Source organism: Marmota marmota, unplaced genomic scaffold, assembly GCF_001458135.2.
Source record: "Marmota marmota marmota unplaced genomic scaffold, marMar, whole genome shotgun sequence".
Lineage (NCBI taxonomy): Eukaryota > Metazoa > Chordata > Mammalia > Rodentia > Sciuridae > Marmota > Marmota marmota.
This window is the reverse complement of record NW_025999900.1, coordinates 27,852,468-27,872,364: the sequence shown is the minus strand read 5'-3', so window position 1 is coordinate 27,872,364 and position 19,897 is coordinate 27,852,468. Positions and strand designations below refer to the sequence as shown.

Genomic DNA, 19,897 nt, shown 5'->3' with positions numbered 1-19,897 from the left:
ATATGAAGCTCAGTGGTAAAGAGCCCCTGGTTTCATCCTCAGTACCAAAACAAAAACAAAATAAAAAACAAATCAAAGTTTTCATTCACAGGTAAGATTTCTTTTCCATTGTTCTCAATCACTCTCAATAAAGTAAGATAGATGATAAAGTTTTATCTTTTTAGGAAAATATATTTTTTACTTTCTAAGTGATATTCAAATAGGCCAATAAATAATACTTACCTTCACACACTGTTCAGCTAAGTCTCTGCTGGTCCTGTTGTTAAGTTCAACTACAACCAAACGATTACAAAGTGCTTTTATAGCTCCATCTACCCCAACAATCCTTCGGGTGCATTCTGCAGATACATCCAGATAGTACGTTATGGCACGGGCTGTCACTTCTAACACATTGTCTGGAGCACTTTCATCAAGAAAAATTTTGCAGAGGGCTGGTAAGAAAGTGCGAGGAGGACATCTATAGTAAAAGAAATCATATCACATGTAAGATTACTAAACAAAATATTAACAAAATTATAGATAATAAACTATAACATACATTGTGTTCAATACTACCTGAATGTTTACTAGGTAATATGTTTCACATTGTTTTCACTTCCATTACAATCCTTCCATGCCTATTTCATCATTGCTGAAAACATCAAGTAGTTTAAAGTAGTAGCATTAACTTGAAATCATGTTTAAAACAATTCCTTATTCAATACTCAGCATCAATGCTCTATAAAACCTTTCCTTAACTCCCCAGTTAAATGGTACTTTCAAGTTTCTAAAGCTTTTATAAGCAACAAACACACTGTTTCATGTGTTACTTTATTTCCTTACTTAATGTAAGAGTTGTTGAAAGCCAGAGACATTGTTCAGTTCATGTTTTATAGGAACAAGTACTGATTTGGGGCCTAAAAGAGGAAAGTAAATCAGAAAACAGCTATGTGACCTTTCTGAGCCTTTTCCCTCATTTGTATAGCAAAGGTTTTATCTAATGAACACCTAATTTATCTGGTTATGAAGATTAAATCAAATCATATACTTAAAAACTTAGCTCCATATTTAACCCCATATAAACTAACTTTAGTTTCCTTTCCCCACTTTGAACAGTCTAATACCTATTACAAATCCTTGTGTAACACAGTTTTATCAAAAAAAAAAAAAAAAAAAAAATCTGTGAAGTATCAAAGAGACTCTCTACATTTTATCAAAACATAAACATTGGGCTGGGGAGGTGGCTCAAGTGGTAATGTGCTCACTTGGCATGTGGGGGACGCTGGGTTCGATCCTCAACACCACATAAAAATAAAATAAAGTTTTGTCCACCAAAAACTAAAAAACAAGTATTTAAAAAAAAACCCATAAACAGTGGTAGGGTGCTTGCCTAGCATGCATGAGGCACCATATAAACAAATAAAATAAAGGCATAAAAAATAAAATAACATTATTACAAAAAAAATAACTATGAAAGCCCACAACTTATTTAGTAGAAACCTCAGTTACGTGATATCAAATACATTAACTAACTTCTCTGTCTACACTAAACTGTAACTATACATAATACAAAAGGTAATATAGCACAACAATTCAGTGAAATTATTTTCCTCCAATTTTTAGTGTACGCAACTGAGTACCTCTCACACCTTTAGCAGCTTTAAAAAAAAACTGTATGAATGGCAGTCTAACTGAATTCTTTAATATCTTCTTAGACAATTTTTAACTAAAGGGGTTTGGCAGCAATAATATTATCACAGAAGATTTTAGAAGACTTCTTTCATTCAATGACTAAGCAATCAATGATTAAAGAGGTGTTTTTTATTAACCAGCAACAGGGCAACCTACAAAATAGTCACTTGTAATGTTTCTAAATCAGTAATTAAATTCTTTGAGGCCAAATTACAGGAGTTCATCCCCTAGTTCTCAGGTAAGAGTACAAGACTGTTTAGCATATTTGAATCTTAAAGCACTGCTGTTGTTCTTTACATATGTAGTAAATATCCGTGCATAGGTAGTAAATGGAACAGATGAGAAGAGATTGTGAAAGTTTTAATATTCAGGAGGCTGAAGCAGGAGGATCACAAGTTTAAGCCATATCCCAGCCCCTTTTATTTTTTATTCTGAAACAGGGACTCACTAAGTTACTCAGGGCCTCACTAAGTTGCTGATGCTAGCTTTAAACTTGTGATCCTCCTGCCTCAGTTTCCTGAGTCACTGGGATTAAAGGCATACTGCTCCTGGCAGAAATGTAAATTCACTCATCTATGAAAATTGCCTCATTTTGATTAAAGCTTAAGTGAATTGTTAACCTATATGATGTATTTTCAGATTAGATAAGGCAGAGGGAAATGTATTTTAAGAAACCTATGATATANAGCATGGGCTGGGGTTATGGCTCAGCGGTAGAGCGCTCCTCTCACATATGCAAGGCCCTGGGTTCGATCCTCAGCGCCACATAAAAATAAATAAAATATTGTATCCAACTACAAAAAATAAATATTAAAAAAAAAGAATACATAGCATGAAAAAACATACAGCACAAAGGTAAAATAAAAACATTCTCAGATAAAGGGAATTTGCCAAGAGCAGACAATCCCTAAACAGAACGGTAAAGGGTCTGGGATTGTGGCTCAGTAGTAGCACTCACCTAGCATGTGCAAGGCCCTGGGTTCGATCTTCAGCAACACATAAAAATAAATAAATAAATAAAGATATTGTGTCCAACTACAACTAAAAATTTTTTTTTAATTAAAAAAAAAGAGTGATAAAGAAAACTCTTCCGGATGAAAATGAAATAGTACTGAAGAACTACATGGAACCTCAGGAGTGATGGAAAAACATTAAAAATGAGAAAAACCACTGGGTGTGGTGGCCCACACCTGTAATCCCAGGGACTCCAGAAGCTGAGGTAGGAGGATATAACTCAATGGTAAAGCACCCCTGGGTTCAAACCCCAACACCGTCAATAAAAAAAAAAAAAAGAAAGAAAGAAAGAAAGGAAGAAATGAGAAATACCTCCACTGGACTGTGGGCCCCCAGGTCAGACTGGCTACATAACTCTTCAAAAGGCTCCAAAGCCAGCACAGTGGAGCACACATGTACCACTCAGGAGGCTGAGGCAGGAGGATTGCAAGTTCAAAGCCAGCCTCAGAAAAGGCAAGGCACTAAGTAACTCAGTGAAACCCTGTCTCTAAATAAAATACAAAATAGGGCTGGGATTGTGGCTCACTGGTAAAGTGCTCGCCTAGTACGTGCAAGGCCCTGGGTTCGATCCTCAGCACCACATAAAAATAAAATAAAGATATTATGTCCAACTACAACTTAAAAAAAAAAAAAAAACACACAGAATAAAATACACAATAGGACTGGGGATGTGTGTCAGTGGTTAAGTGCCCTGAGTTTAACCCCCAGTAACTCCCCCAAAAAAGGCTCCAGAAGCCCAGCTGCCTTTAAGGGGCTCAGCATCTCCTGACATCAGGGCTTCTACCTGATGTCAGCAACTAGGCAGTGTGTGTATTTTGCTGGGTCTCAAACTCAGGGCCTTGCAACCCCACCCCAGCCTCTAGTAGATAGCTTTTTAATGACCCTGGAGACTTCTCCCAATCTTTGAACCAAATAGAAATAAAGCTTTTGAAGGAAAGGAAAGGGGAAGGAAAGGGAGAGGAGTAGGGGAAATGAGAGAGAGAAGAAATAAATAGGTAAATATGAAGGCAAAAATTTTAATAGTGCATCATGTGATTTTCAATGAGCATAGTTTTAATACATGTGACAGCTACAGCATAAACAGAGAAGATAAAGCCTCATGGCATAAGACTTCTTATTTTACTTTTAAGTGGTAAAACTCTAAATTAATTATAATTTGGGGCTGGGGTTGTAGCTCAATGGTGGAATGCTTGCCCTGCATGTTTGAGGCACTAGGTTTGACCTTCAGCACCACATAAAAATAAACAAATAAGAGATTGTCTATCTACAACTAAAAATATATTAAAAATGTTTAAGAAAGGCAAACAAAGGAATAAAAAGAAGAATAGAAAAAAAATAATAATAAAAATTAAAAGGGGAGGGATGTAGCTCTATGGTATAGTATCTCTGGGTTAAAAAAACCTAGTACTGAAAAAAATGTTTAAAGAGAAAAAACCTAGGGCTGGGGTTGTGGTTCAGTGGTAGAGTACTCACCTAGCATGCATGAGGCATTGAGTTCCATCCTCAGCACCACATAAATGTAAAATAAAGATATTGTTTCCACCTAAAACTTAAATGTGTGTGTATATATATATATATATATATATATATATTAAAAAAGAGAGAGAGAACCCAACCCAACAATATGCTATCTTCAAGAAACCAATATATAAAATGATACAGAATGATGAAACCTAAAAGGATGGGAAAAAATGTACCATGCAAACACCATCAAAAGAAAACTGGAGCTAGGTGTGATGGTACATAGCTATATAATCCCAACAATTTGGAAGGCTTGAGGCAGGAAGATCACAAGTTTGAGGGCAGCCTCAGCAACTTAAGAGAGCCCTTGTCTCAAAATAAAATATAAAAGGGCTGAGGTATAGCTCAATGGCAGAGTACCCCAGGTTTTAAACCCTATAAATTAATTAATTAAAATGAAAATGAAAAAATAAAGAATGTAGAGCCAGACAGAGTGGCACATACCTGTAATCCCAGCAACTCAGGAGGCCAGAACAGGAGGATCACAAGTTTGAGGCCATTCTGGGCAAATTAGCAAGACAGTTTCAAAGCAAAAAATTAAAAGGACTAGGGGTGTGGCTCAATGGTAGAGTGCCCCTGGGTTCAACCGCCACTATCACAGAGAAGAAACCTCAAGTATTCATATTTACATTAGACAAAGTAGACCTCAGAACAAGGAAAATTACCAGGTGTATTAACATGTGTGAGATCAATGGGTTCAATGATCCCATTTGATCATTAGGTTCAATGCCTAGCACCAAAAAAATAAAAAATAGACATTACATAATGATAAAAATGGTCAATCCACTAAAAAGACTAATAATCCAAAATACGCCTAACAGAGTTTCAAAATACACAAAGTAAAACCTTGTCAGAAAAGAGCAACAGACAAATCCACAAATAATGCTAGACTTCAACACTCCTCTCTAGGTTACCCAAAGAACCAATAGAAGATCAATACAGATTTAGACTTGAACAACACTATCAATCAAGTTGACCAATTTGACACAAAAAAATTCTAACCAGAAACAGCAGAATAGACAATTTCCTTATATGTTTGTGCTGGGAGCCATTAGCCAAGTAGGTATGACAATTTCCTTGCCAGCGTACCCCATGCTGCAGTGACACTGAATGTAGGTGACCTTGCTCAAGGACCAAGGCGGATTAGGGTGTTCCCGGTTTAAGATAATCGGGTTTAGGGCGTTCCCGGTTTAGGTTCTAGGTTTAAGGTTTAAGATTATTCCTGCTGGGAATAGGGCGTATCCTGCTGCCTGAGTTCCCCTTGAGTTCTCACGGGATTCAGACAGTATTTTTTGGGAGATAGAAGCCCAGTGGATGTGGATTTGGGCAGAGAACGTGGATTTCCCCAGAACGTGTTTGTAGACAGCTGGTGTGAGTTCGGGAATAAAGAGTTGCTGTTTGAATCTACAAGCTGTGTGGTGGCTCGTGAGTGTGTGCCCAGCCAGACTGCGGCATTTGTGCCCAGCCAGACTGCGGCATGTTTGTATCTTATACCAAAAACAGTCCACACAGCCTGGGTCATAAAACAAACTTTAAATAAGTGAAATGATATCAAGTATGTTCTCTGATAACAGAATCAAACTAGTAATCAATAAAAGAAAAATATCTGGATCTTGGGATGTAGTTCAGTGGTAGAGCAGCATTTGCCTAGAAAACACAACACCTAAGTTCAACCCCAACACTACAAAAAAAAAATCTGGAAAATTCCCAAATTATTTTAGGATTTAGGCAACATACTTCTAAATAACAAACTGGTAAAAAAGAAAGCTTCAAGGAAAGTTCTAAAATATTACAAACTAAATGAAAATGAATATACAATATCAAAATCTATAGAATACATGAGCTGGGGTTGTGGCTCAGTGGTAGAGTGCTCGCCTAGCATGCACGAGGCACTGGGTTCAATCCTCAGCACCACATAAATGTAAAATAAAGATACTGTGTCCATCTAAAACTTAAAAATAAACATTTAAAAAATCTATAGGATACAACTAAAATAGTATAGAGGAAAAAAAAATATGGCATTAAATGCTTAAGGTTTCACCAGGTCCAGTGGCATACCCCTGTAATTCCAGTTACTTGGGAGACTGAGGGCAAAGGATTGCAAGTTTGAGAACAGCCTCACCAATTTAGCAAGGCCCTAAGTAACTTAGCAAGACCCTGTCTCCAAATAAAAAATAAAAAAGGGCTTGGGATATAACTCAGTGGTAGAGTGCCCTGGGTTCAATTCCCAGTACTAAAAAACAAAGTTTAAAGTCTCAAATCAGTGACCTCAACTCCTACCTATAGGGGAGGAAGAGGGTAATAAATTGAACTCAAAATCAATTCAGAAGAAAATAATAAAAAACCGAAATTAGTAAACTTAAATAAAATAATAATAGAGAAAACAAATGAGCCAAAAGTTAGTACTTGGAAAAAATAAAAATAATCCCAAGTCAGACTAGCCCAAAAGAGAAGATAAAAATGACCAATATCAGTATAAACAGGGGATTTATCATTACCAATGCTACAGATATCAAAAGGATGAAAAGGAATTTCACAAATTCTATGTCTACTAATACTCAAGAAGAATTAAATAACCTGAATAGTCATATGTCTATGACACACTGAATTAACATCAAAAACATTCAAAAATATAAAACTTATTTAGATAAATAAACTTAAAGATTGTGCTTTTGGTGTTTCTACAAATAAAATATGTACCTATCAAAGATCACAAAGATTTTCATAATTTAGAGTTTTATAGAGTTCTAGCTTTTACCTTTATGTTGGCTTTTGAGTTTTTGTGTATGGTATGAGTTATGGATAAAAACAAATATTTTTATACGTAGATACAAAAAAAAATATATATATATATATATATACACTCCCCACTTTCAACTACCATGTTTTTTCCAGAAATTACTTGGACTTAGCCTAAGATTTCACAAGACTAAAAATAATATGAAGATTGGTTGTTTTTTTATTTTTTATTTTTTATTTTTTTGTCTTAGAAGTACTGTAGATTGTACCCAGGGGCCCTCTACCACTGAGCTATGCCCCCAGACCTTTTTACGTAATTTTAAGACAAGGTCTATCTAAGTTGCCTAGGCTGGCTTCAAACAATCCTCCAGCCTTGGCAACCCCCATCAGTTGGGTTTATAGGTGTTCACCATGAACCCAGCTCAACTTCATTTTGGTTTTGTTTGTTTTAAATAAAGGGCATGCTCTACAGTAGATATAGTTTATTGAATACAATATGTAAATGGGACACTGTTAAAAAAAACTAAAACACATTTTAACTGAAAAAAAAATAAATAAATCTGGTTGCTTGAGGATAATAAATCTTTTAATACATTTCAATTTTTATTTCCATTTTTTTTATCCCTGCTCAGCTTTTTCTCTGTATTGCTAAGCTGAAAACTCCTGCTTTAGCAGTTAAAAATGATTGTTTTACCTCTCAAACAGAAAAGGATAAGAGTTACATTAAGTTCAATCCCAATTGTGTATAACTTGCTTTTCTCAAATGAAAACACACATCAAACCTGACAATTCATTCAACACCTATCTACTGAATGGGTTCTCATGTTAAGTACTGTCCAGGTATTAGGGGCGGGACATAAAGATGAGTAAGATACAGCACTGGGCTTTTTTTTGTTGTTGTTGTTGGGGAGCAGTAACTGGGGAATGAAGTCAGGGGTGCTTTATCACTGAGTTATATTCCCAGTCCCTTTCTTTTTTTTTTTTAACTTTGAGACAGGGTCTCCCTAAAATGGTAAGATTGGCCTCAAACTTATAATTCTACTGCTTCAGCCTCCAGAATTTGTGCAACCATGCATTATGCAACCATGCCCACCCAGTGCTTGAAAAAGAGTCAAAAGTCTAATGACACAGGCAACAATTATATGAAATATATACACAAATTGCTCTAAAACATTGTATTTATACAGAAGAATGCAGGAGATAAGAACCTATCTCCCATAAACTTTCACTGCATTTTTCCTTTTGAGACTAGAACCAAAGTTTTGGGTTTTATACTTTTTCGGGGACAGACTTTGGCAATCTTAACAAAAACTCCCTGAAGTTCATCATCTATGAACCGCCCCCCCCAGATTCCTAGGTTAAGAAATCTGAAAGAGAACATTTCTTATTTTAAGCACTTCCCTCTGCCATCCATTGAAAAGAAGCACATACACAGTTGCTCTTTACAGAAATTATTCATTTAACTTTTCAGAATCATGTATTTGATTAGTGAACATTCCCTATCTAGGGGACAATCAGTTGGTAGGGCTAATCAACAAATATAATTTCATTTCCCTGTTACTCTGACATTAGATACAAGAAAACAGGGTTGAGAATTGAAAGGCACGTATGTTAATGCAAGGAGGGTAGGGAGCTGGGCATCGTGGTTCATGCCTATCCCGTGGCTAGGGAGGCTGGGGCAGGAGGACCACAAGTTCAACGCCAGCCTCAGCAACTTAGCAAAACCCTGTCTCAAAATAAAATATATAAAAAGGGATAGGGATAGGGATGTGGCTTAGTGGTTAAGTGCCCCTGTGTTCAATCCCTGATACAAAAAAAAAAAAAAAAGGTAGTGGGGGTAGGGAAAGTACATATTATGATTGTACTACAGAGAAGAATAATCCAACACTCTTCCTCCCATATATTTCCCAGTTTCAGGATTCCAAAAGTGTTTTGTATAGGTGCTTCAGGCATAAGTAGAAAACGGGTCCATCATAAAGAATTTCTTGCTGGAGATGGTGGCACATGCTTGTTACCTGAGCGACTGGGAAGGCTGAGGTAGAAGGATCACAAGTTCAAAGTAAGTCTCAGCAACTTAGTGAGACCCTCTCTCAAAATAAAAACTAAAAATGAAAAGGGCTGGGGATGTGGCTCAATGGTTAAACACCCCTGAGTTCAATCCCAGATACCAAAAAATAAAAAATCTCTTCAACTCACTCATCCTCTGGATATTACCTATTTATGTGCCAGGTACCATGCTTAGAAATGAAGAAAAAAATATGAGGTAAGAGTCCAGTAGAGATCACAAAAGTATAGTCAAGTGGCAGTCAGGTATATATACGTGATTGAAGAAGGGGGTCTTTGAAGGCATTTAAATTTGACCCATTAAGTAATGAACCCAAAAGGATCTGTAAAGGGGAAAAACACAATCAAATCAATGTTTTAAGACTAATTCTGGCTAGTTAGCTTAGAGAAAGGGATATCTGATATGAAGCCATTAGCACTAGATGAGTATATTCATTTCCCCATGCCAATCCTATATAATACCATTCTTTTTAATCTCCTAATTAAGGGAGAAAATAAAAAATTATCAGACTGAAATCTCTTCAACTTTTTTTCCCTTTTCGATGCTTTATTTACTCAAATCACTCAATATAATTTCACTCTATAGGCACTTTTATTAATATTTATTTTTTAGTTGTATCTTTATTTTATTTATTTTTATGTGGTGCTGAGGATCGAACCCAGGGCCTTGCATGTGCTAGGCGAGCGCTCTTCCACTGAGCCACAAACCCAGCCCCTCTCTTCAGCTTTTTACCATCACACCTAACCTTTTCACCTTCCCTTTGTTTCAACAAAGGAAATACCCCTCTTTCTACAAAAACTTCTCTTTCCATACCAGTAGATGAGAGTTTTGCTACTTGATGGAAGATTTTCTGACCAAAACTTCTCCATCTGGAAGCATATTAGGAATGCAGAATATCAGTCTCCACCCAGACCAACTGAATCAGAATGTGAATTTTAACAAAAGCCCCAGGTGATTCTTATTAGACACATTAAAGTTTAAGAAGTATTCCTCTAGACAAATGCAAATTCTTTTCCAGTTTTTCAATATCCTTATACTCTCTGGGTTATTCATTCTCTCTCTTAGCTTTTCAAGCTTTAAAAGAAAAAGTTCCATGTTCCTTTTCTAATACATCTCAAAAAAAGCTTTCTACCATCCTGTCTCCATTTCTTCACATCCCACTCACTCCTCAACCCACTGAAATCTACCCTTCACAGCCAGCCCACTTGGCTCTATTCAAAATCAATAACCTCGAGAATATCACTAAAACCCAAGGACATCTTTCAGTCTTCACCATAATTGACCTCTTACTAATATTCAACACAACTGCCCTTTCTTCTCTTGAATCACTTTCTTTCCTGTGTTGACATTGCCTTGATGATGCAAAAGCAATGGCGGCTAAAACTGCGGGTGCCTAAATCTAGGCAGTAGCACTCTAACTGTACTACTAGTAATTATACTGTTCACTGCACAGAACTGGCATGGGGGAAAAAAATCTAGTTTCAAAGAAAAACCTTGAAGCATAGAATTACTAATTTTTACAAAATCTCAACCCTTAAACATGTATCATTTTTAGTATTCTACTCAAGGAAATGAAAAATAAACACAAGGCACTTCTGCAAACCAAAGAACAATGCCTGTGTCAAGGAAAAGTACAACTGTTTGAGAGCTGAAGTAGCAGCTTTTTTCTTACATTATTTTTATTGAAAGAACAGACTGATTATTCAGACTTAGGTATCTGACAAATATTTTCTCAAAAATTAATGAAGAATGGCTTTCGAGTAAAACAACTGACAGCACTTGTTGCCAATGATAACATTCAAAGTTTCATACAAAAATTATAATTTTGAGAAATATATTTGCCATCAAGAGATAAAGTATCCCAAAAGAGACTTATCTGGCAAGATCAACAGTCATAATTACACGTTTTTTTTTTAATATTTATTTTTTAGTTATAGTTGAACACAATATCTTTATTTTATTTATTTATGTTTATGTGGTGCTGAGGATCGAACCCAGGGCCTCTCATGTGCGAGGCAAGCACTCTACCACTGAGCCACAACCTCAGCCCCACAAATATGAGTTTTTGATACCAAAGAATAACATATGTCAACATTTGGAATACCTGTATAACTTGGTGGACCAATATTTTCCACATGACCAATGAATGATTTTACAAAATTAAAAATGGGGTCAGGAGTGGTGGTGCATGCCTATAATTCCAATGACTCAGGAGAGAGAAGTAGGATGATCACAACTTTTTGAAATCAGCCTCAGAAACTTAGTGAGGCCCTAAACAATTTAGCAAGACCCTCTCTCTAAATAAAAAAGGCTGGGGATGTGGTTCAGTGGTTAAGCATCCCTGGGTTTATTATCCCATTATATTAAAAAAAAAAATCAAATATGGGTAAGTCATCCACTCTAAGTATAAAACAGACCAATAGATTTTAGTATCAGAGAGCACAAATAAGTTCATTGATATATCAGAACCCACATTATAATTAAAATTTAAGCAACTACTACTTGTTGCATTTTGTTATGGTATCAAAGAACACCAATAATTATGTAAAAAATTATAATTCCAAATACATCTGTAGAGTAAGTTTTTTTATGCATTTCAATCAGAACAACATGATGCAATGTACTAAATGCACAGCAAATATGAGAATCCAGTTATCATTCACTAAAGGAAATGCTAAAGAACTTTGAAAAATTAATTAATGCCGCTCTTCTCCCAGATCTTTTATTTGAAAGTAGTTACTTTCACAAACTATGTTTATGTTAACATGTATGGGGTTTATTATTTTTTACATAAGTTAATAATTTTTTAAAATTTCCCAGACTAAATTTGAACCTGATAAATATATTAGTAGACACAGTCAACATAAACAAAAGTTCTTCAGGATCCTCAATAATTTTTCAGAGCCTAAAGAAGTTGTGAGACAAACAAGTTTAAGAATTATAGTCCATGGGCTGGGGTTGTGGCTCAGTGGTAGAGCACTTGCCTTGCATGCATGAGGCACTGGGTTTGATCCTCAGCACCACATAAAATAAATAAATAAAGGTATTGTGTTCCATCTACAACTAAAAAAAAAAAAAACCAAGAACTATAGTCCTACTGGAGATGAAGTTCAATAGGAGAGCACTTGTCCAGCACACACAAAAACATAGATTTAATCCCCACTCCAAAAAGAATCACTGCTCTAGTCCTCCATTACATTCCATGATCACAATTAACCTCCAGAAGCCCTTGACTCAAAATTCTTCTTTGATTCAGGCCTCATTTCCAATTTCCACACTCATTTATAAAATTGTTTACTCAACACCACTGAGATGTCTCAAACATACTTTATACTGAATATGTCCAACTCCAAATGCATAATCATAGTCCCTTCAAAACATGTATTATGGTATTCTCTCAATGAACAGCAACATCATCCACTGTCTATGATACCTTCTATTTTACTCTTTTATACCCAATCATTCCTTGAAACTTCTTTTACCTTTTAAATCTTTCTCAAATCAATCCATTTCATTCTACCTTTATTACAGCAATCCTCTTTTCTGGTTCACAGTCTGGTTCAAGTCTACAAGCATCTGTTCTTTGTTTCTAACTTCTCCCTCCTAACCCCACCCTAGTCTTGTTTCTTCCCCAGGGCAAGTAAAGTAATTGTTTTTAATTTTTATTTTAAACCCAGAGGTACTTAACCACTGAGCAACATCCCCATCCACCCCTCCCCAATTATTTTGAGACAGGGTTCCACTAAATTGCTGGGGATGCACTCAAACTTGCCACCCTTCTGCCTCAGGTCCCTAGTTGCTGGGATTACAGGGGTGCACCATGTCCAGCTAAGTTATGTTTTGAAAAGAGATTTCAGCCAGGTGTGATGGCACAAGTCTGTAATCCCAGCAACTTCACAGGCTCAGGCAGAAGGATCCTGAGCTCAAAGCCAGCCTCGGCAACTTATCGAGGCCCTTATCAACTTAGTGAGACCCTGTCTCTAAATAAAACATAAAAAAAAAAGGGCTAGGGAGGTGGCTCAGTGGTTAAGCACCCTGTGTTCAATCCCCAGTAACCCCCCCCCAAAAAAGGACAGATTTAAGGGCCAGGGATATAGCTCAGTGGTAGTGTGCTTACCTAGCATATGGAAGATCCTGGGTTAAATTTCAGGCACCCCCACTTCCCCCAAAAAAAAACCAGAAAAATAAATTTAATCAAATGATTCACTCATTTAATATTTCAATGCCTCCCAATGTTCTTAAAATAAAAGCAAAAGTTTTACTTAGTATATACAAAAGACTTGACAAATCTTGCCCCTACCCTTTTAGGGCAGCTCTCCAGCAACCTTTCCTGCTTTCTCCAAGTTCTTCAATTACCCTTCTTATCTCCTTCTGATTTCTAGGAAAAAATACTTTCTCAAAAATCACTTTTTCGAGGCGGGGTGGTGAGCACCTATAATACTAGTGAACAGAGAGAGAGGCTGAGGCGGGAAGATTGCAAGTTCAAAGCCAGCCTCAGCAATTTAGTGAGGCCCTAAGCAACTTAGCAAGACCCTGTCTCAAAATAAATTTAAAAAGTCTGGGAATGTGGCTCAGTGGTTAAACACCTCTGAGTTCAATAGCTGGTACTCTGACTACTCCCATCTCTCCAGGACCTGACCCTGCTACATGCTGTCACAGCATCCTAAACTTTTCTTTCATGGCATTTATCACAGTTTGGAACCACAACTGTTTCTATAAGTATTGAAAATCTGTGTTAGCTATTAGACTATCAGTCACCATAAAGGCAGAGCCTCTATCTATTCTGGTCATCTCTGTATCTCTGACATCCGAAATAAAGTAGGAAGGCAATTTAGAAGATTAAATCATTTCTCGCTGTTACAGGTATTTTTATATTTTAGTGTAAACATACAACAGGAGATTTTCAACACTGTGTTCAACAGGTTTGGAACCCACAATCAAGAGAGACTACCTTGAGATACGTCTCAAAGGATACACTGGAAAATGACTAATGGTGGTTTTCTCTGGTGAAGGAAACCAAGTAACCAGGAGACTAGAAAAGTGAAAAAGACTTTGTTGTACATCCTTTTATGATCCTGAGATTAAGTAGAATTATTATTTTTTTTCACTATTATTATTTTTTTAAATGCAGACTTCTAGTACCTAAAAGCACTATCCCTAATATTCCACTTCCTAAATCTTCTGAGAAATTCTTGAATTCCTAGAAGGCACATTTGAAATTATATTATCTGAAAATTTAGGAGCAGGATGTACAAATGCCCAGGATTTATTACTTAACAATACATGTGATGAATACCTATTTTGATGTAAATGCAAAAGTACTCTCATTAGCTAATAATTCATGATACACTTTGAGTCCAATGATATATCACAGATGAAAGCAAAAACAAAGTTTGATCTATTTTTCTTTCTGGAGCATTACCTCGATAAATTCAAGCATTAATAAGGACTGTTTACAGGCTGGGGTTGCAGCTCAGTGGTAGAGCACTTGCCACACACATGTGAGGCCCTGGGTTCGATACTCAGCACCACATAAAAATAAATAAAATAAAGGTATTGTGTCCAACTACAAATAAAACATAAATATTTTTAAAAAATTTAAAAATAAGGTCTGTATCATCACAGAAAATTATATTCCTTAATTCCAAAAGGACTATCAAAACTGGTACCAACTGGGCATGGTGGTGCACACCTGTGACTGGGGAGGCTGAAGCAGGAGGATCACAAGTTCAAGGCCAGCCTCAGCAATTTAGCAAGGCCTGAAGGAACTCAGCAAGACCCGGTTTCAAAATAAAAAAAATAGAAGGGGCTGGGAATGTGGCTCAGTGGTTAAGCCCCCTTGGGTTCAATCCCTGGTGTAATAAAAAAAAAAAAAATTGATACTGAAAAAAATGGAGAGCCATGAACAATACTACATTAAGGGGGAAAAAAAAACACTTAACTATTATATGAACAGCACTGTCAGGCTTTTGTATTATTCCATTTAATTTTCACAAAACCCTGCAAGACTGAGGAAGTAAGTTTGAAAGGCAATATACAATTATTCAGCAGTAAAACTGAATGAACCTAGGTCTATCCCACTGCAAAGGTCATTGTTGCTCTACACACCACCTGCCTTTCCTAGCTAAACAGATGTATACTTAATACAAGCTAACCAGGCAAAAATGTATCTGAATACATGAGCATCTTTTTTTTAACTAGGCTATCTGCCTTATGAAATCAAATTGATATGGAAGATTTTCAGCAACATTCAAAATATGAATATCATCTTGCTTTATTCACCTGCCTTATTTGTTCACTATTAAAAAGAAATTTAAGTTTCTCCAAAATTTATCAGTTTCAAAAAATAAAGTGCCAAAATAAAAATTTAAATTAGACATTTATCAATAATGATATCAGTGGGTAGCCCACTTAAAACACTTTTCACATATTGGCACATGCCTATAATTCTCAGAAGGCTAAGGGAGGAGGATCTGGAGTTTGAGCCCAGACTAGGCAACAGAGCAAGACCCCCATCTCAAAAAGAAACAAAAACAAGAAAAGAAAAAAAAAAAGGAAACCAAGACAATTTTTCCTTGTAGCAAGAAGATATTGCTGCAGAATAATGAGAGCAAATTACAGTTAAAAAACTGTCGCTGGGCATGGTGGCACACACCATGCAGTTCAGGAGGCTGAGGCAGGGGAATTGCAAGTTCCAAACCAGCCTCAACAACTCAGCAAGGCCCTAGGCAACTCAGTGAGACCATGTCTCTAAATAAAATACAAGAAAGGGCTGGAGATATGTGGCTCAGTGGATAAGCGCCCCCTGGATTCAATTCCCAGTACCAAAAAAAAAAAAAAATTATACTAAATATGAACAAAGTATGAAAGAGAAAACAGAAATAGTAACAGTTATTATGTTTTACTTTTAAAAATTTCCTTTAAAAATACCTTCAGGGCTGGAGTTGTGGCTCAGTGGCTCAGCGGTAGAGCACTCGCTTAGCACATGCAAGGCCCTGAGTTCCATCCTCAGCACCACATAAAAATAAATAAATAAAATAAAGGTATTGTGTCCAACTACAACTAGAAAATAGATATTTTTAAAAATAAGTAAAAAATAAAAATAAAAAATACCTTCAAATATGATAACATTTAAGGGGGTGGGGTTTAAGGATTGAACCAGGGGCACTTTACCACCACATCCCCAGTCTTCTATTTTTCTATTTTTGAGACAAGGCCTTGCTAAATTGCTAAACGTCTCACTAAGTTGCTGAGGCTGGCCTTGAACTTGCAATCCTCCTGCCTCAGCCTCCCAAGTGGTTAGAATTATAGGCATGCATAAACCATCCCCAGCCCATGACTTTTAAAAATACCTCTATTGGAATATATGAATACTCAAAACTCTTCTTTCTTTCTTTCTCTCTCTCCCTCTTTTTCTTTCTTTCTTTGGTACTGGAGATTGCACTCAGGGACACTCAACCTCATCCCCAGCCTATTTTGTATTTTACTCAAAGACAGGGTCCCACTGAGTTGCTTAGCACCTCGCTTTTACTGAGGCTGGCTTTGAATTTTCGATCCTCTTGCCTCAGCCTCCTGAGCTGCTGGGATTACAGGCTTCTGCTACTGCGCCCAAACTATTCTTTGCTAGAGAATAAATGTTCCTTTGACTAGCAAAGAAAACTGTTTTCTTTTGAACTATGAAAAAATCCTACTTGTAAAGACCTTTTACAAAGACAAGAAGAAAGGTATCTGTGGAACTTCAGTGTGTTTTCTGCTACAAAAACTGAATGGTTCAAAGAGTAAAAATCTTTTGCAATGGTTGATCATGTCTCAGGAATAAGCTGGATATTCAATGTTTGGGGGAAGCTTTTAGTCTAAATTAACAATCAGTAAAGTATTTTCTTTGTTTACTGTATCCCTGCTGTTTTTGCTATCCTCCTGCCTCAGCCTACCAATCTGCTGGAATTATAGGCATGAGCCACTGCATCTGGCTCCTGTTCTGATTTTAAAACTCCAGATTTTGTTTAAAAAAGAAAAAAGCTCTACTTTTCTATAATCTTGCCAAAACAGGTGTCAACAGGGGGTGAAATTATTTTTATGTATAAATTTTAAAAATAGCTAAAATAAATTGACCACTAATTGATTTTAATTTTAATTTTTTTAATCAAAATAATATTGTTTTAACAACTTAACAACCAATAAGTATTTACAACTCATAATAGAAAATAATCAAAGATACGATGTCAGAGCTGGATATATAACCCATTCACCTAGCATGTAAGAGGCTCTGGGTTCAATCCTTCACACCACAAAAAAATCTAAAGAATAAAAATACTTCAATTTAACAAGAAATGTAGTCTTTATTCCCACCTCAAATTTTAGGTCAAAATCTCAAATATTTTCTACTAATTTACCTTAGAATAACATTAAAATAAAGAAACATCAGTTTTTTTGATTACTTATTATTGAAATTCAGAACTGTAAATACAAATTAAACTGTAAAAAACAAGCATGTTCAACACTCAGAAGAATGGTTCATCTGGTCTCAGCATCCATTTTATAAGAGAAAAAACATGATTTTTTTAAAAATATTTTTTTAGTTGCAGATGGACACAATATCTTTATTTACTTATTTTTACGTAGTGCTTAGGATAGAACCCAGTGCCTCACGTGTGTGACACAGGCACTCTACCACTGAGCTACAGCCCCAGTCCAGAAAAATACGACTTTAATGGCCCATCTACTAATGAATCCTCTTTCATATTTTTGCAGACATTCTGTTATAGCCTCTGATTAAAACTACTTAAATGCTCCAAAATGTTTTTACTATTCCAAAAAGTATATTCTATGTTTTAACTTCTAATTTATACCTTCCCAAAATGAAATTTATAAACAAATAATCTGCATGAACAAAAGTACAACGTCATATGACTTTAACACCAATGAATGGGCAGCTCAAATCATGTTCACTATTGGGGTTGGGGCTGTAGTTCAGTGGCAGAGCGCTTGCCTAGTACGTGTGGGGCACTGGGTTCGATCCTCCGCACCACATAAAAATAAACAAATAAAAGCATTTTGTCTGTTTACAATTAGAAAAAAAACAAACATGTTCACTATCATTTCTCTTATTTTGTCAGTTTCTCACTACAAAAATACCTTTAAAGATAAATATTTGTATTCTCCCAAGTTTATGACATTTTTTAAATGAATCAACCAAACTATCAGTTAATATTAGTATTCCCAATTCCCATTTGTTCAACAAATATGTATTTGCATAATCATAATCATTGTTAGTTACCACGGTAACCATAATCCTCACCTACCACTTTTAATTTCTCAGAAGAGGGTAAAAACAAAGCTACAGAAATTTCTGAAATGTTTTAAAACTCCTAGAAGTTTCTATCCAAACTGAAGTTAACAAATGGTTGAAAAAAGATTTCACTACAGCAACCCTAGAGAAAGATGAAGGAATGAACTTACGTTTCAAAACAACGATCCACGTTGTCTGACATCAAAAGCAGCATGCATAGCTGTTCAAGGGCTATTAGTTGCATGTCCCTTTCATCTCCTTGTCCCATCTGTAGCCATTCCAGCAATGTATCCGGATCCACATCTGCCATGTTTTTTTAAAAGCCTCTTTGCTTAAATTAAAAAAAAAAAAAAAGTGGGGGGTTCACTTAAAGTCCAGGACTCATCAGATTAGTTTTTTTTTTCTTTTATATCTAACTAAATCAAATTTTCCTGGTGTTCACCAAGGAATTAAAAACCCCTACATAAGTTTAGATATAGTGCTCACTGCAGTTTTCAACTTTCCCTTATTCCTCGGGTTTACATATTCAGATATACTAAACAAAAACCAGTTTTGCACAAAAGTATAAGCTGATTAGGTAGCTGCTTAACTAGAAACCAGAGCTGACCCTGTCAAAGACAATCAAACATCACTTATATATGTTCCAAAAGGCAGAGAATACCTCCAAAAGTTTTTGTTTGTTTTTTTTTTTCCCCAGCAAACTTCTTTCCCCATTTTCCACCCAAATCTAAGCTTCAGGTAAGGATCAGGTGCAGTACTTTTAAAGGAGTTTCTAAGCATTTTGATCCAATGCCCTCTCAAAACGGAGTTACTCCTTTAAAATTACCTCCAATTTCACAAATTCTGCTAATTTCTCATTTTAATTATTCCTGTTTTAAATCAACCTATGAATAAAAAACTGGTTAGGAATTTTCGACTTGGCAACTGTTCCTGAAAAGTTCAAAAAGAAATGTTAAAAGTAAATGCAAGGAATTAACAGGTTACGAATCAGAATATAGGCCAATCTGCGGCCCTCTTTCTCCATCCCCACAAGACAGGGCAATTGGTTTAAAAAAAAAAAAAATCGAGAAACAACCCCAACAGGCAAGCCATGACAAAAGCTCTTCGTAAGCGCCCTGATCAGACGACAGCTTTGGGTCCCACGTAATCTGGCTGCGGCTGGGGGAATCAGGAACCAAGTGGCGAGTCGCGGTGGACACCCAACGGCGGCGACCAGCAGGGCTGACCCAATATCCCTGGCCAGGACGAACCTGACGCCGAGAGGCGTAGGCACTAAACCCCGCTAAGTTAGCTACCTGTGTCTAGGAGGGGAAGTTCTGGAGAAGAAGCAAGCCTGCGTGCTCAGGGGTAGAGCGCCGAGCCCCGCAGGGCAGCGGGTCTCCAGAGAGCGGCGCCCGGAACTCCCGGCGGCTCGACAGGACGTCCCTAGTCCCCGCCGAGTGGCGGACCCTTCTCAAGGGCAAGAGGAGCTCGCCATGGGCTCCGGAGTGGGCCAGGCGGGCCCCGCCGCCCGCATGGTCAGGGGAGGGGAACAAAGGGGCCAAGCCGGAGAGTAGGCAGCAGCCCGGCCGACCTCACCCGGCGCCGGGGTCCCGTTC

General features: G+C 36.8%; 2 protein-coding genes across 2 annotated transcripts in view; one reads left to right on the top strand and one right to left on the bottom strand.

Annotated features, from left to right (window-relative positions):
• Hectd1 (HECT domain E3 ubiquitin protein ligase 1) overlaps positions 1–18,703 on the bottom strand; it is a 94,367-nt gene extending 75,664 nt beyond the window's left edge. The window contains exons 1-2 of the mRNA XM_015487577.2: positions 18,470–18,703; positions 223–457 (exon numbers count right to left, since the gene is read on the bottom strand). Coding sequence (XP_015343063.1) covers positions 223–457; positions 18,470–18,609 — 375 coding nt within the window. The 5' untranslated portion in view covers positions 18,610–18,703. The remainder of the gene's footprint in view (positions 1–222; positions 458–18,469) is intronic.
• Positions 18,704–19,389: 686 nt separating this feature from the next.
• LOC107143805 overlaps positions 19,390–19,897 on the top strand; it is a 28,380-nt gene continuing 27,872 nt past the window's right edge. Inside the window, exons 1-2 of the mRNA XM_015487566.2 lie at positions 19,390–19,405; positions 19,605–19,851. Of these exons, the coding sequence (XP_015343052.2) occupies positions 19,390–19,405; positions 19,605–19,851 (263 nt within the window). The remainder of the gene's footprint in view (positions 19,406–19,604; positions 19,852–19,897) is intronic.